The 18,032-nt window shown below is 33.8% G+C and overlaps 2 protein-coding genes across 4 annotated transcripts; one reads left to right on the forward strand and one right to left on the reverse strand.

The window, feature by feature from the left end:
* The first annotated feature begins 1,473 nt into the window (after positions 1–1,473).
* Positions 1,474–8,003, forward strand: LOC123199349. Its single transcript, XM_044614311.1, has 5 exons — positions 1,474–2,593; positions 3,286–3,750; positions 3,835–4,890; positions 5,804–5,975; positions 6,848–8,003. The coding sequence occupies exons 1-5, from the start codon at positions 1,529–1,531 to the stop codon at positions 7,816–7,818; spliced, it is 3,729 nt and encodes a 1,242-aa protein (XP_044470246.1). The 5' UTR covers positions 1,474–1,528; the 3' UTR covers positions 7,819–8,003.
* LOC123199350 (calcium-transporting ATPase 2, plasma membrane-type-like) lies at positions 5,616–14,824 on the reverse strand. 3 transcript variants are annotated; one of them, XR_006498330.1, is made up of 8 exons: positions 14,647–14,824; positions 14,114–14,550; positions 10,609–12,696; positions 10,346–10,504; positions 9,714–9,885; positions 9,300–9,598; positions 8,763–9,073; positions 5,616–5,957 (listed from the first exon to the last, which is right to left on the reverse strand). XR_006498330.1 is itself a non-coding variant. In XM_044614313.1 (8 exons), exons 2-8 carry the CDS (start codon positions 14,285–14,287, stop codon positions 8,834–8,836), a joined length of 3,048 nt encoding a protein of 1,015 aa, XP_044470248.1. In that variant the 5' UTR covers positions 14,288–14,550; positions 14,647–14,821; the 3' UTR covers positions 8,569–8,833. The 3 variants fall into 3 exon arrangements, 2 of the variants coding, with proteins under 2 accessions (XP_044470248.1, XP_044470247.1); XM_044614313.1 differs by lacking the exon at positions 5,616–5,957 and having other exon boundaries at positions 8,569–9,073; positions 10,609–12,557; positions 12,642–12,696; positions 14,647–14,821; XM_044614312.1 differs by lacking the exon at positions 5,616–5,957 and having other exon boundaries at positions 8,569–9,073.
* Between the last annotated feature and the right edge of the window lie 3,208 nt (positions 14,825–18,032).

Below are 18,032 nucleotides of genomic sequence, written 5' to 3' on the forward strand. Positions count from 1 at the left end.
TTCGGGACGTTGGATTTGAGTTTTTTAAAAATATCTTAGTAATTTATTTTTTATTTTTTTATTTAGTTTATCAGTAATAAAAGATTACAATAATCTTCTTTACCAAGGTAATCTTGATTTTATTATAATTATATTATTATTTATTAATTTTTTTAAACAAAAATAAATTTATTTTTAATTAATATGACAAATAATATAAAAAAATATTTAAAAATAATTATATTCAAAGATATTTAAATAAAATAATTTATTAGTAATTTTTTATTACCTTTAACCAAACATAATAATTATTTATACTTACCAAATTTTATCAAACATAGTAATCATTTATACCGAATAATCTTTTAAGTAATTTATCTATTTTGGTAATAAAATATTATCCAAACCAAACGGCCCCTTCAAATTTTGGAAATAGTGTTGTATTGAAAAATAATTTAATATATAGATAAGGTATTATTACGTAATTAATTATGATTTTACTTTTAATTTAAAATCATTCAATTATATAGTAACATATCATCTATATAATCATAATTTGATTTTTTCTTAAATTTTTATAATATAATCATGAAAAGAGGGGAAATTAAAAATTTTACTGTTAAATAGGTCTGTTTATATAAATTTATTATACTTTTTAAATATTAAATATTTATACAACAAAGATAACATAATATCTAAACTATCAGTATCTTCGACTTAGGGTAAATATAGGGTTGGCGATCTTGTCAACCCGGTCTTCTACAGATACACAATTTAGAATTTGAGTTTATTCTTTATTTTTTGACTAAAAACCCTTTAAACCCTAAATCTAATTGAAAAATATCTAACCATCAATAATTAAAAATTCAAAATTTGAGTTCATTCTTGATGTCTTTGCGTGGACAAAAAAAAGTTACGAGTTATGATAGAAATGTAAGAGTTTTTATGTGATTAAATAATATCTTTGTATGGATTTTATACTCTGATCAAATATAGAGATATTTTAAAAAGTATTTAAATTTTATGATATAAATATTTAAAATATAAAAAAAAATGATAAATTTGTATAAACTAGCCCATAAAAGGGCAAAAATTTAAATTTCCCTAAAAAGAGTGGCAATGTGTAGGTCAATGGTGTTCCTCTTTTTACAAAAACAAAAATTTGTTGTGGGTCAAGACCCAAAAGGCTCGGTGATATCCAAGACATAGGTCCACTAAACCCGGCCTGGACATGGCTACTCAATTTGGGCTCGTCTTTTGTCCCACAATTCAAAGATCTTTACATAATTCAGTTCGGCGCCACTAACCTATTTGAAATTTCACAATGTTTAAAGCTACATGTACTAAGTATTCACCTCATAACACAACCCAATCATAGCCAATAAATCTCCAAAGTCAAAACTCTTTGACTCATTTTATTTCGACTGTCATTTCTAATTACATGACAGCCCGTAACTCTACTTTCCCAAAAATTTAAAAATCAGGCTCCTCAAACTCGGTCGAGTACAGAGAACAGTTTCAAAAATCACCGGAAAACTTCACCAACTCCATGGAGAAGCGACTCCGTTCATCACTTCAATCCTCAGCTGAAGAATTCCTAAACTTGGCCACAAAACTAACCCTGAAATCATCCAAACAGAAATTGAAAACCCTAATTCATTCAACAACCGCTCCAAAATTAACCAACTTTCTCCCCCAATCCCTATACAATTCAGTGTCTTATGCAATTCAATGTTTACAGAATCAAACAGACCACGATGCTGCTAAGTCTCCTCCCACAAAGCGGCTCCGTAGATCTTCCAGAACAACAAAATCTACTGGTTTACAAGACAACGTCAGCGGTACTGACGATAATACGTCAGAAAAGAAGCAGAAAATGCTCCAAAATCTTCAGATTTACGCACACATCTTAACGGTATGCTTAAATCATCCGAAACACGTGTTCTCTTCATCAGATTTATTGCCAGCTGCACAGTTATTGCATGATAATTTGATTCTTTTCGAGTCGGATTCGGTTTTGTCTTTGGAGATTGCGAGTTTGTGCGAGACCTGGTGGAAGGATGATTTGGTTGGGAAAGAATTGCTGATTACTCAGTTTCTACCGTTTTTACTTTCTCGGTCGCTGACTTTGAAGAAGAAAGTTGATGTGCATAGAGTCTATACTCTTCGTGACGCGTTTAGTTTGTTTGATTTTGATGATGAGAGCATTGAAGATTTGAAATTATTGCTAATTCGTTGCGTGATTTCGCCTTTGTATTTGAAGACTGAGGATGGGAGAAAGTTTATAGCGTTTATATTTGGATTGAGCAGGCAAGTGTTTAAAGAAGCATTGGCAATGATAAAGTCACAGATACCATTTGGAAGAAAGTCGATTTTGGAGGCTTATGGAGATGTGCTGTTCAGGGCTTGGAAAGGGGTTGATGAGAGTTTCAGGGAGGAGATTGAAGATGGATTTTTGCAGGGTTTGGTTGAGGGGGCCATACACGCAGGTTCTCGGGAGTTTGGAGCTTCCATTAGGCGGGTTTTGGGAGGGTTCATTAATCAGAGGACTACTCATGGCGTTGAGAAGATGCTTTTCAAGTTAGCTGAGCCTGTAATATTTCGGTCGCTTCAGGTTTGGAGTTTCTGTGTAGTATTAGTCTCTTTATATATATGCAATCATGATCATCTTTGATTTGTCGGGCATTTTTTGCTTTTCTGGTTCTGAAATTTGACTTTTGGATGGGCTAGCAATTAGGTTTTCCTTTGAGAATATCTAGGGCAGTGCTTCTATAACTGTTGGAAGGCTTGGCTACTCAGGTTTACTCTGAGCACACCTTGGTTTGCACGTCTCCAAGAATGCTGTGGATCATGTTTCTTTGGACTATCAACAGTCACCACTAGGGCATATGTTTCTGAAAAGTCTCTGAGAGTTACTCAACAATTAATAGTTATAATGAAGACATAAGTATTCAATATGTGTGTGAATTCATTACACTAAAAATTTATTAACTGCAATCAAAATTTTCTTGGTTGAAGAATCATAATTATGAAATGATGAGGGGAAATAAAGTTTAAAAAATTCTGCATATCAGCATAATTGTTATACCTTAATCAGAGTTGCTGAGGGTGAATTGTCTTATATATATGTTCATACAAGTGATAGGTACAGGTTGGCACTTCTGCTGTGTTCCTATATGTATGTAAACCTATTTCTCAGCAGATGTCTTGAAAAGAAAAGATTGACATGATTATTTAAATATGCCAATTTATTATTGAGCTGTTCTGGATGTGTTTGTCAAGGGCATGCTGCTGGATTTTTGACAGGTTGCAAATTCAAATGTCCGTCAAAATGCATTGCATTTACTGTTGGACATGTTCCCTCTTGAAGATCCTGATGCCACAAAAGAGGTTAAAGATACATTGCTTGATAAGCAGTTCTATATACTGGAAAAGCTGCTCATGGATTATTGTCCAGATGTTAGAGTTGTTGCAGTGGAAGGTTGTTGTCGTATACTGCATTTATTTTGGGAAATTATTCCTTCATCAAGCATTACAAAAATAATCACAAAAATTTTGGATGATATTTCACATGATATATGCAATGAAGTTAGACTTTCCACATTGAATGGCATCATTTATTTGCTTGGAAACCCTCTCTCTCATGAAGTTCTTAAAGTACTTCTGCCGAGATTAGGGCATTTGATGCAAGATAATGTTCTTTCTGTACGACTTGCTATGACGGATCTGCTCCTTCTGCTATGTGATATTCGGAGTTTCCAGTTTAACAAGGTAAGGGTTGCTCTTATAACTTTTTGCCATTTCTGATGCCTTTCTGTTGGTGTTTGCTTGATATATTCTTTGTATTGCTTGCAGGTAGTGAGCTTGGATGTCTTGCTATCTACACTTGCAAATGACCAATCTCAGGTTGCTCAAAAAATTACAAGACTGCTAATTCCGTCATACTTTCCCTCGAGAATGACTATTGAAGAGGCATGCAATCGTTGTGCCACACTTTTGAAAAGGAATTTTGTAGCTGGTGCAAGATTCTGTGAATTTGTTGTGTCTGAAGGGGCACCTCTTAAGTCACTTGTGGAACTTATCAGAGTATTCATTAATTTGGTGTTGTCCCAAGATAAGCTGGGTGTGGATCAAGTAGAGGGTTTGCTTGTTGCTGTTGCCCACCTTTGTAATAGCATATCAACTGAGCCATGTTACACGGATGCCCTCAAAGATTTTATTACCAGTGATACTGTGAAGAGATTATTTGCAGCTGCACCTACTAGGCGTGCTCAATCTTCGGTATTTGACATTGTTTCCACCCTTCGTCTCGATAATGTAGCTGGGCTTCTTGAAGATTGCATGGGCCTAGTTAGTGATTGTAGGGGATTATCTGAAGATGAGGAAAGGAAAGCTGAAGTGAGGTCTGCCCACAAACTATTGCTGTGTTTTCAAGCATTTGATGATATGTTTCAAGCTCTAACGACACTTTTGCAAAAAGTAGCTTATCGTTGCCAGGTTAAGTTTGACAGTGAGATACCCAAGCAGAGCGTCTCCTCAGCAAGAAGAAAGAAATCTAAATCCTCAGTCAAAATGTCTGCCAAGTGGAAATATATAAGTGGGAAGAAATCATCCAGTTTTGAGGAGGATTATTTAACTGCTACTGGAATAGCCTGGCAAATTAAAGACTTGCTTGCTTCTGAGGACTCCAGGAAAGCCATTTTAGGGTCTCAAAGTTTAGAACAGTCATTTCTTGCTTTAAAGGTCATTTCTGAGGTCAGTATTATGCAGAGCATAAATTGTGAGTATATGGATGCATATCCTGTTTTGGCTTATACTACTATAGCTCTTCAAAGTACTGGTATGAATTGCACGAATGAGTCCGGTTTGAAGAAGAATAATAGAGCTGAATCTTCAAGATTAATTTCAGAGGTAAGGGGTATTCTTTTTGTTGTTTTTCTCTTGATTTCCATACTCAATATAGTAGAAGCCGCAAATGCCTATACTTATTGCATTTGAATTTTTGCTCCTGTCACTTCTTAAAAACTTGTTCTTATTGAAATGCATGCTTGCTTATCATTTACTTGGATATTTTTTTTATTTTTCATTTTCCTGGTGTGTTTCCACAAGAGAAAAAAATGCTGATTTTCAGAGTGTATCAAAGCTTTGATAAAATCAGTGTAACCCTTGTTTCATTTGTATTGGTTTCATTTTTTTTTTTTTACAAGTACAAATTGGGTAATGAATTGAGTAAATTTTGTCTTTAAATCACCTTTTAAAAAAGTTTTGAATATTATCTTGAACTAATTTTAGTTAGTTTTCAAAAATGCCAAAGGGAATTAAGCCTATATGACTCTGTGTGCTATGAATTTTACACTTGGAGGTCCAAAAATGTCTAACCAGCAACTCTGCATGACTCTCTTGAAAGGTTGGTGATTAGCATAACATTGGCGAAGTTCCTGGTAGCTCATGTAGGTATCATGTAATCTTGCTTGAAGCTTGTATATGCTGGTTTATTATTTTATATGATTCCTGCAGTCTCTCTTCTAAGAGAAACCAGGATTTCTAATTGTTATTGTTGGCCCTATGATTTGGTCCTCCAGTCTCTCGCTAACCAAGTCATAGTGATAAATGCAGTTTGAGTTTGAGTCAAAATCTAAATTTTAAAATGGAGTAAGCCCTTTCCATTTTGCATCCACCACAATCACATAATTATGACATTAAATACTGGATCATAGGTTTTATCTTTGTAAGAAGCTGTGCTTTGAAACTGCAACAATTTATCAGCTGTTGGTGAAAACTCTCAGTGGAGGATGCCTGATTTGGCATCCCTTTCTTTTTGCAGACAACGCTGGACCAGGCAATGGATCACCTGCTTAACTGTACAGACAAATTGTTTGGAGAAGGTGATTCTGGGAACTGTGGCAAATTATCTTCAAACTCCAATCACGAGAAAAGCAAGGTGGTTCAAAGTCGTACACGGAAGGTCAGAGAAGAACCTGAAATGGACATTGATGGTAAGTAATTAAGGTTACGGCAAATATTCACAGATCACCAAATGCATGCTAAATCATAATTCTACTGCACCTAAGTTTAACTATGGCTTGATACGAAAAGAAAACATCTTTTATTTTACTTCCCTCTATGATAGCCTAAGGTAGATTTTGAGCTAGCATTGCTTGATATTGATTTAGACTTGTAGACATGCCCATTGACTCTGTATATATCATCCGGAGTGGTACTGTCACTTTCTTCAAAAAGGCGTCTGTGGTCCAAACTACTTTTAGCACTGGGATCACCTATATGTAGAGAATTAACAAGCTAACTGTCGATGGAGCAGATTAGTATTTTAGTTTTGACAACAGTCGAACAACTTAATGATACTCTAAATTGCTTTCATCTCTGTCATGTACATGGGCATGTATGGTTTGGAACATCTTTTGTTTGATTTGACAAAAGAAGAAGCTCTGATTTCCCTACTAGATTGCTAGCCAACAGTATTCATATAAGTCCATGATTCAGTTGATAATCTAGGAATTCTAAAAAAAATGGTGTAATGTGATTGAAAGAGGTCAAAGTTTGCACTACTCAGCTGAAAAGGTAAACGCCTGGAGATAGCTTTTGTTAATTCTGAAGAGATTGTTTGTGGTTAAGAGTACATTTGGAACCTTGGTGTTTGGCATCCATTTAACTTATTACCATTTCAATTTTCCCTACTGCTGTAACAGTGCTCACGGAAGTGAAATAATAAGTTTTGAACTCCTGCTTTAGCAAAAATTAGATCTTTTATCTATCAGCTTATAACATTAAGTCAAAATGTCCCATGGTTTCTATTTCTTCAACATCTGCAATTCTTTTAACTGATGCTACAATATTTCACCTTATGCAGGATCTGCCTGTACCAGCCAAAGGATATCCTTGAATAATGTGACGATTCTTACTGCAATACTCAAGTTTATTGTTGATTCCACTACAATGGGTTTTGCTTCTGATGCCCAAGGAAGGTGCTTAAAGTTTACATCAGCTTATGTACGATTTATTATCTCTGCTTTAGGACATCAATCTATAGAAAAGTCGCAGATTAAGGACGAGGATCTAAGAGAAATTATTCAATGTTTGAAGATCTCCTTCAGCTATGCAGCCAAATTAATCAATCTAGTCCTTAAAAATAGCACTGAAGCTGCAGGACCTACTGCAGAAGCTTTTGATCTTGTGACTGATCTGTTTGATCTTATTAGCTCAATTGAACTGCAGATGGGTTCTGGCTATGCTGCACGTCTTGTTGTCGCAGCAAGGCCGTGGTTGCCTGATTTAATTTTGGCATTAGGATCTTGGTGCATATTTAATCGGAGTGGATCCGAAGGAATGTGCTTTACTATATCTGATCATATCAAACTCCATTTCCCGTCATGGTTCTTGATTTTAGCAAGGATTGGGGAAGATGACAATGGAGTTTCGGAACCAGAGGAATTTCCTGAACTGAAGAAACTTATGGAACTGATGGTTTCATTGTTGAAAAGAAATCAGAGCATATTGTTATTGGATGCCATTGGGGTTACTCTCTTGTCTGGCTGTGTAGTTGGGCTGGAAAGGAAGGAGTATGGGTTGGTATCGGGACTTGTACATTTTGTGTGTATGAAGTTGGTGGGTCTTGATAACAGAGAGTGGAGTGGACTTGATATGATGTTGGTTTCTCTGGCCGATATTTATCCTCGGATTGAGAAAGAAATTGAAGAAGATTGTGATGAAGATGACAAGCAGAAACTAAACAGTGCCAAGGCAATGCTTGAACCTATTTGGATGTATCATGTTTATGAAACTGGAAGGTTTTCTATGATGGAAGAAGAGATGGAACCTTGATTGGTGAAGTATTTTGTCACGTTTTATTAATGGGGAATTAATTTGTATCTTAACTGTAAATAAAAGGTCCCTCTGTTTTCTTTGGCATTGTCCAATTGTTGAACGATTGGACTGGTTATGCAAAGCATTAGCAAAGAGGTTCTGGTTTCAAATTATTAGCCGAGCAATACTATGTGTATATTTTTTGAATACATAATTAAATATACACATAATATATTATTCTGTTATTAAATATTATTTTATCTTTAATTTTAAATCATTCAATCACATGATGACACATAATTTATATACTCAATTGTGTATTTAAACGTATGTGTATATAGTTTTAGATCAATACTATGTGTATATATTTTTAAATACACGAATAGGTATATACATGATATGTTATTATATAATTAGATGTTAATTTATTATTAATTCAAAATCACTTGATGATATGCTCACACATTATTTATGTACCTATTTGTACACTTAAAATTGAGTACTCATTTGGTACACAATTTGTTTGGTACACAGATGATGTGTTATCATGTAATTGAATGATTTTTAATAAAAGATAAAGTCATACCTAATCACACGATAACATATTATTTGTATACCCAAATAGTGTATGAAAAATGTGTATATATAATATTACTATTTGTGTTAATCATACTTTAAAATGATAGAATTACAACAAACTTGAGAAAAATCACCAACTAAAAGGAAATAGTTGCATTTAATCAGGGAAAGAATTCTTTTGCTAAAAACTTGAACTAGAAGATGCTGCAAAAATAGTAGCAGCATATTTTATGATATCAGTGAGATACTAGTTTCAGCTCAGTGCTAAGTAAATAAAACAATAATGAGAAAAAAATGAGATCCCGCAAAAAATTTATGATGTCTCCAGATTTACATGCACTTGGCTCAATTATAGACGTGAAATCAGAAGAAACTCTACTTACCTGCTATTTTTGAGAAGAGGGATTTTCTTTGACAGGTTACGAAACATAGGCCTCTTACTGTGATTTGAGGTTCACACAGGGATCATCTTAAAAACAGCTGCAATCGGCATGCCTAAGAATCCGATGGATATGCAGGCAAGCCACTGTGACAGAGTGAGAGGTGTTGTGTTTGCAAAAGTTCCCAGGAATTCAACAATTATGATTTGGAAGATAACAGTGACGCCAAGGACACTGACAAAGACATAGTTGTTTAGTATGCCTTTGAAAACATTAATTTGCTCCATCTCGCGCGAGCTGATCTCGTTGAAAACCTGTAGAGCAAAACCAGGGAGTTCTGTATAAGCTATGTGACCTGAATTCTGACAGGTTTAAGCCAAAAAGCAGACATAAACTATATTTTCATGGAAGTGTCTGTGAAAGAATCTTAAAGCTTCAAATCCATCTAGATTATCACGTGACAACAGGAAACATCAACTACCAAACATCACAGAACATAGAGACAATATGCATAGAGCGGTCAAGTACCAAGAAAATTACCTGGCAAAAGACAAATGCGTTGAATATAAGTGTGTTCAAGACTATATTAGAATCAGGGCCATCAAGAGAGAACATTGATTTTCCCTTTGCCTGAAGCAACCATATCACAGTGAACTGATAAGTTGACTGCCCCAAAATATTCCTCCACATGATATTACTGATGAAATTTCCTCTCTTCCCAACCGGTGAACGCTTCATTAATTCATCGGTTGGAGGCTCTGTTGCTAGTGCAATTGCTCCCAGTGTATCCATGATCATGTTGACCCACAGTAGCTGAACAGCAGTGAGGGGAGCACTCCCTGGAGCATGGCTCAAGACATAAACATAAGCAGGAATGAGAAACAGTTTCTTAACACAAAACATGAACTATATAAATTTAGGCTGTAAATAGGCAATAATTATTTGCTTTCTCACCTGTCAAGCAAGCAGAGGAAAAATTAACAATTAGTGCAACAACATTAACTGTCAGCTGAAACTGCACGAATTTTTGAATGTTTATGTAAACAGAACGTCCCCATTTGGCCACTGTTACAATTGTGGAGAAATTATCATCCAGAATAATTACATCAGCACTCTCCTTAGCCACCTGTTTTTTTGTGAATAACGTTAGTATTAATTACCAGAATTCAGATTTTGATCTTTAATAAAAAGTCTGATGAGTTAGATAAAACAATTTGGCTTGACAGAAAGTAAATAATTGTTTACTAAACAATAACACATAATAGTGTTGGGCTGACTAATTATTGACCAAAAAAGTCTGAAATCTTATACATGAATGGAGGAACTTCTCTTGATCACAGTACGATGATGTGGATCATAAATGGCTAACCAAGTATAAATCAACAGATAAATGCAAGAGGAAAGAACATATCCTAGTAGATGTTCAGTGAAATGAATATATGATATTTTAGATGTTTTCTTTAGGAGGTAGAGAATTGGGAAAAAGAGGGAGAAGATACATAGGCAGTGAACCTTTAATCCAGCCAAATAAAGAGGTCAGTGAAACAATAATAATTATGTTCCATTAAAAAGCCTTTGTAGTATACCTCAGTTCCAGCAATGCCCATTGCTAGTCCAATGTCTGCTTCATGAAGTGCTGGGGCATCATTCGTTCCATCACCAGTCACCGCCACCACTTCGTCGAATGTAGTCCGCAAGTGCTTTACCAAAGTATGCTTGTCTAGAGGTGAAGATCGAGCCATCACCTTCAAAAGCAAGTAAATTTTAAGTCAGAAGTAGTATATAAAGTCTCCTCATTACCAAGTGCTCAAGTTAGGTATTTTTTCTGCTAATAGAATGAAGAAATTACCTGAATTTTGGGAATTAATTGAACCAATTCCTCCAATTTCTTCTCTCTGAAATCAGGACCCTCAATGGCTATACCACCATCAGTAAGAATCCCACATTCCCTAGCAATCGCCTTTGCGGTGTTTATGTTATCGCCGGTAACCATTCTAACTGTGATACCTGCTGAACGACAAATCGCAACAGACTCTTTGACACCAGGACGAACAGGATCCTTAATACCCACAATTCCAATACAAGTGTACCCCGAAACCGGAATAGGATTATCTGGTAAAAATTCATTCTCCAGTTCCATGTAGGCAAGACAAAGAGTTCGAAGTGCCTCACTAGCAAACTGATCGATTATAGCGTTGAGATAGTTAATGGCCCCTTCATCAAGGGGAACAACTTTGCCATTCGAATCAATCACCTTGTCACAGGAAGCTAAAACTATTTCTGAAGCACCCTTACAGTGGGCTCGCAAGCGTCCTTCAGGGAGCTCCACCACTACTGCCATCCGTTTCTTTGTAGAGTTGAACGGCTCAACTTTAACAAGCTTCAACGCTTGTCGTACTTTCTGAAAATCTCCACCAAGTGATAAGCCCAACTCCAATATAGCAGTCTCAGTGGGCGATCCTAGTATCTCATGTTTCCCATCTTTGTTAACAACTACTTCACCCCCAGTGTTACTAAATATTGATTGTAGCAGAAGTATTGCTGTAGATTCAGGAAGCGCTGAGAGCAAGCTAGAAGCCCCATCAGTATTAATTATTTCCTTGATATTCATGCAAATGCATGTTTTCACAACAGTCATGTGATTAGTGGTTAGTGTGCCAGTTTTGTCACTACAAATACTTGTAGCTGACCCCATTGTCTCACAAGCCGCCAGATGACGAACAAGTGCTTTATCATTCATCATCTTCTTCATTGCAAAGGCAAGACTCAATGTTACAGCTAATGGAAGCCCCTCTGGAACAGCAACAACAACAATTGTAACAGCAACAGCAAAGAATTCTAACATTTCCAAAGCTTCATTCCCAGACCAACTCCAGATTGTCCCTTCTCGTAGTTTATGACTAAAAAGTCCTTGCACCAAAACTGCAAATGTCACTATCGCAAAGAATAGGCCTGCCTTGCCAATAATAGTGGCAACTCCATTCAATTTAACCTGCAATGGAGTTTCATCATCTCCCCCTTCACTAAGAGTTGCCATCAGTTTACCCCATTGGGTTCTCATCCCAACAGTGGTGACCATCATTTTGCATGTACCATCTTGAATCTTAGTTCCGGAAAGCATGAAAGGATTTTCTGCATTCACCATTACCGGTTCACTCTCCCCAGTTAAACTTGATTCATCAATCGAGACAGAAAATCCTGAAACAAAAAGTCCATCCGCAGGGACTTGGTCTCCAATCCCCAAATGTACAATATCACCAGGAAGTAGATCATAGATGGACAATTTCTGTCTGAATCCATTTCTTGTTACCTGAATTGTTATCTTTTTTTTCTCTTTGTCTAGATCTCTAAACTGTAGAGATTGACGGTAATCACTTGTTGCCGTAACGAATACAACCAACAAGATACTTGCAACAATTCCAAGGCCATCATGGGCCCCTTGAGGCCATCCTTCCATTGCTATCCCAACAATTAAAGATACAAAAGCGCACACCCCAAGTATCATTAGTGTCATATCCTGAAGAGCTTCCCAAACAAATACCCAGAAACCCCTAGGTTCACTCTCAGCAAATTTATTGATTCCATATATCTCTTGTCTGCGATTGAGAAGATCATCACTTGTAGTAAGGCCGTCAGTTATTGATGTGGACAGTTTTTCTGCAATACCACAGACTCCATTATGAAATTTCAGTTTCTTTACATCATGACCTTCAACGATGGACCCTAACTCATCTGCACATATTTGAAAGCCTGCAGCTTTGACTTCCTCAGCTACTGTGTAGTCACTTGGTGACACGCCTGCAAAATTTTCATGAGAAAAGGTTACGAAGAACAATGTGATGTAACAAATATTAAGTTTATCTGAATTGAGAAGAAGCTCACCCATTAGAAATTGAATTGCAGCTTTTGAAACCAGAACAGCAATCCGCAACTTTTCCTGCAAAGCAGAAAAAGCTAAAAATTAGGCTTTTTATATTAATGTACCATGTTGAATGTTATAAAGCTGTTTACAGGAAGCAAAACGAAATGTGGGAGTTGATTCAGAAAAACAGAATTAAGGAACTAAGAACCCAACCAATAGCATCATAACTCAGCAAGAAACAAAAGAGCAACTCAGAGACAACTTAACAACCCTGAGCGGGGCCTTATGCAGGCATGGCCACCCCACGCCTGTGAATAGCAACTTACTGAGAGCATGATAATGATTTCATCTTCAGATGGCCTCCCAAGAATAAGTTTTTAATGGTTTTTTTTTTTTTAGTAATTAGAATCATATTTGTTGAACAAGTAAACTGGAGAATAGTGATCGAACCCATTAGGTTTTATAAACATGACAGAGATTCGAATTCATATCTTCATTTTGAAAGTTTTAATGTTTCACCAATTTTGTTAATTTTGAGGATTAAGTTTTTAACGTTAGTAGACTTTAGATTCTATGTTTCAGTGACTACAAATGTTTCTTCCTATGTTTATATCTTACGTTTGAAAGAAAATAAACCTTTTACATAATTGTGATATATTTTATATTCATCATCTCCAACTGTAAAAATCATATCTTCATTTGAGTTGATTATAAAAAAGACGAATGTTACAGAGTTCTTGAGTAGTGTCGATGCGAGTGGTTATGCTTTTTCTTATCTTTATTATTATTATTATTTTAAAGTATTTTACTTCTGTCTTGTTTTAATTATTTATTTATAAAGAAACCATGTAAAAAAATATCAATTTTTTTATATTTAAATTTCAAAAAATTAATCTTGTTTTGACTACTCTAAATTAGAATCTTAGACAGACTAATGAGTTACTTTTATTGTTAAAGAAATATTATTTTTATTTTTATTTTTATTTTTTTAACATAATTTAAATATATAAATTATGTATTATCATATGATTTGATATTATATTTTTTAATTAAAAAATATTTAATTACAAGATAACACATCATCGAACAAACTATACGAAAAGTGTAAAGTAACAGTTTCATCATAAGTCAACAAAATAAAAAGAAACCTGAAGAGAATTCAAATGAGGCAAACAAAAGTAGCGTGATCAAGAATTTAAACATAGAATCCTTAGGATTCATTTTAAAAATAGTAATAATAAATTCATATGAAGGTATTCTGGAATCGACATTCTATTTTTATCTAACTTGTGATGAGAAGTTGAATAAAACTCGGTTATCACCACTTTCAGTGGCCATTCGTGCCCACAGCTGGGGCAGAATAATACAGACTTTCTTTCAATCTTTTTTCAGTTCTAATCTGACGGCAAAATGTAAAAACAAGTGTAGCTGAATCAAATTTGTGATGATGAAATGTTACACAATTTGAAAATATTTGAGGTAATCAACGGACCTGATTGGTTTTGCGCATAGCATCAGCTTCGTGCCGTTTAGAGAGGTTGGCCGTGAATCGAAACCGCCGTTTGGGATTTTTGACGACTCCACAAAGATTTCTCCATCTCTCCAACACCTCTGTCGACGAATGTTTCGATCTAACATCAAAGTTCTCTTGCAAAAAACTCTCCATCAATCCACACTACCTCTTTCTTCTTTCAGCCAAATGTATTTCAGTTTCTTTCAAAATCAGCAAGCACCGTTTCTGATGAAAAACACGCCCCGCTGCATCATTCAAATAGTCTCCAAAAGCAGTAAAGACCACGAAATAATTCGGCAATTGAAAAGAACTTTAGTTGCTGCAACAAGGAAGCTTCACCACGCGTGGAATTTAATATTATAAAGTCGCCATTATGAGCCGTGTTTGTCAGGTTAGAGAAAACTTCTTCATTTTTTCTGGTTCATTTCAACTTATTGTGTTAACAAGAAATTCGAAACAATAACGAAAAGAAGAGTGAATAAGATCCGAATTTGGATGCATTTTTTACTTACCGGAAATTTAATCTGTCCTGTTCTTGCGGAAAGGACCGGGTTAATCGGATGAACAAAGAGTTGCTTTACATGTGGACTTCTTGTGAGCTTCCTATGATATCAAATAAAGACCCACAAAATAAAGTCTTAAACATTAAAGCCAGTTTATACTTTTACGCTTTCCATACGCCATTGGAGTTCAGAAATTTTAGTCTTTTTAAGTTTGGTGAAGAAACATATAATCATCTCTTTCAAGAAAGAGAAACATAGAGTATTACTTAACGACTACGCCATCCTCTTATATATATATATAATAATAAAATTATGTTTACGTAATTTTAAGTATATAGGTAACATATTATTAAATATTAAAATAATTTTAAATTAATAATAAAAAATATCTAATAATACGATAATATATTATCTGTATATTAAATTATATATTTAAAAATATATATACATAATATTATTTTTAAGATAATTAAAAAAAACTTTTTATATACATATTTTTGAATACATAAATAATTTATCATTTAAATAATTTTAAATTATAAATAAAATAATATAATTTATATATTAAAAAGTGTGTCTATATATATATATATATATATTACTTCAATATCAGAAATTTCTTCTCCCCTTCTTGACTATTGAACATTTTCAGTTGACATAAATCCAACACAAAGTCTTCCCAACATAAAATATCATAAACACAGCCAATCAGCTCTTCACTTAAATTTGATTAAATTTTGAATTAAACAATTTTAAATAAAATTAAATCAAAATCTAACTGGTTTTTATGCGCCAATTAGCTCAGGTTGGATCTAACAGTAGGTGGAAAGGGCTAAAATATCTTTAATCTGGGCGGCTGCAAAAGCAGAAAGAGAAAGATGGAGACTTTTACTTTTTCAGTGTTAACTAACGCAAACTTTGATGATTTGACAGAAGACTTAACACTTAAGAAAATATTTTGTTATGGTTGAATCTGCTCTGTCACTGAATGACTGTTGAGCTAAATCGAAATGAAATCGAATGAATTTTAGAATCATGATGGTGAACATCATAAGATAAAATTTGATAAGTTCAAAGGTTTGATAGTTTTAATAGTAAGCAAAATTGACCAAAGGTCTATTTATCATAAAAATTTGAGTTTATATAATACAATATCAACTTAACCCTAAATTACTTGCGCTCCAATAGACTTTCAAACTTTCTAAGCTTATTACCTAATTAACTACCTAAAATATTAATTAAATTAAAAGAAAATATGTCAATTAAGCTCAATAAAGTCTAGCCTAGTCACAAAGTCACAATCATAAAAACCAAAAATTCTAAATTTGGTAAAATAAAAACTACGTAATACACACTAAAACAGTTTTATTTGGGCCTCCAAATTGGGCGCAACCAACAAAGCTTGTTGTTATTATAGAGTTCAAAATGAGCTTCGTGTTGATATATTACAGGCTTCGTAACTCCTTTCAGATCAAAAGTTATGATCGTTCAAAGTCTGTCTACGCATGAGCTCGAACCTGAATTAAGTTGAACTCTCAGTTAGGTCCTTCAAGCATCCAAACTCTTTGAGTGAGTTTTTTTAAGTCCTTAAGCCCTCCACGAGCCCAACTAAGGTCTGTTATATCTTATTAGTTTTGCTCCTCATAATTGACTCAACCAAAATATATAACGAATCTCTTTCATAGGTTGATGCTCCTACAATGCTTTTATCTTTAACGGTGCCTTCATCACCGGTTCCTAAATTAGCACCGACAAAAAGAATATTGAATAAGAAAATTTGGACATAATATTTTGAAAAAACATAATATATATATATATATATATATATATATAAAAATAAAAAGACGACTTTTATATGGTTCGATTAGATGGCTTAGAGGTTCATGTTTACAGTGTTGTCATTGCCTTGACCGAAGAGTATTATAAAATAATATGTTATCAAAATGCTTGTAGCTAATCTGTTTTCGCCTCCAAGTTTTCTTTCATGATAATGTCTTATTTACTATTTACATTTATAGTGAGAGTTATATATAAATTAAAGTAAAAATTAAGAATCATAACATAAAATTATTTTTAAATTGTTAAATGCTATAATTACACTTTTAACTATTGTTGATTTTTAGGAGATAAAATCATAAATTATAAAAAAAATAAAAAAAAATCTCATCAATGCGAAGTTATTACGGTCTTGGTGACTCACTTTGGAGGCTTTAAGAAGATAGTTTATTCTTCTCCAATTTTGATCCTTTGACTTGTGAGTTAAAGTGCTTACTTAGTAATTCTTCGATAATTGCTGTCTGCTAGTTATTATGCATAATTATTCGATTGTGCTTCAAATTGCAACATGTAAATTTTCAAGTTGAGTGAATTAAAATGGATGAAATATATCTATATTTTGGGTCATTACAGGAAACATGAACATAAAATTCATCAACATCAATTTGGTTAGAAGATGATCCTCCAATTCCAAAATTTGAGAAATTTAGTGCGAATTTTTGTCAAAAAGGTAAAATAAAAATTAGTATAATAAAATTCTTATAATTTAAACAAATATTAATATAAATAATATAACCAAAAAATAAGATAATAAAAATACTGAGAGAAAACTCATGAATAGAAGAAAATTTGAGTGTTGAGACTAAAAGTAGAAGTCTCGTGAAGGGTGTCGAGGGTATTTACAATTCAATAAAATTATATGTATTTATTTTTTATATACAATTTATAGATATAGATGATATGTTATTATATAATTGAGTGATTTGAACTAAAGATAAAATAATACATAATTATATAATAATACATCATTTGTGTATATAAATTATTTATCAAAAATAGATACACATAATATTACTCTTTATAATTGTAGGGTATGGGTTGAAAATGTGAAAACATAAACTTTTTTTTCCCCTCGACAATCATCAGAATAATATTATAATTTAATAAAATTATATATATCAATTTTAATTATATAAATTAATATATAAATATGTACTATTATATTATATAATTAAATAATTTTAAATTAAAAATAATGTAATAGAGAGAGAGAGAGAGAGAGAGAGAGATTCGCACATATTGTTTATTGTAATTTTTTAATTTTTTTAAATTCAGGCTCAATTCCTAATGCTGGGCCCGTAATTGCAGGGCTCAGGCTCTCAAGAGAGGGGAGTCTCCTCCCTGGCCAGCCCAGTCAAGGCTTGACCTTCCCGGAAAATATAAGTTGAATGAAACGTAATTTCCCTACATGAAGATTGAAATGTAATTAGATCAAAGAAGAAACTTCAGTCTGAGGTATAATACAATTTCGATACCTTTATCACAGCTGGACTGCCAGTGACGAAGCACAAGCATAATTAACAGTTTTCTCATCAATTAAACCATTCTTGCAAACTGCA

Source organism: Mangifera indica, chromosome 16 (assembly GCF_011075055.1).
Source record: "Mangifera indica cultivar Alphonso chromosome 16, CATAS_Mindica_2.1, whole genome shotgun sequence".
Taxonomy (NCBI): Eukaryota; Viridiplantae; Streptophyta; class Magnoliopsida; order Sapindales; family Anacardiaceae; genus Mangifera; species Mangifera indica.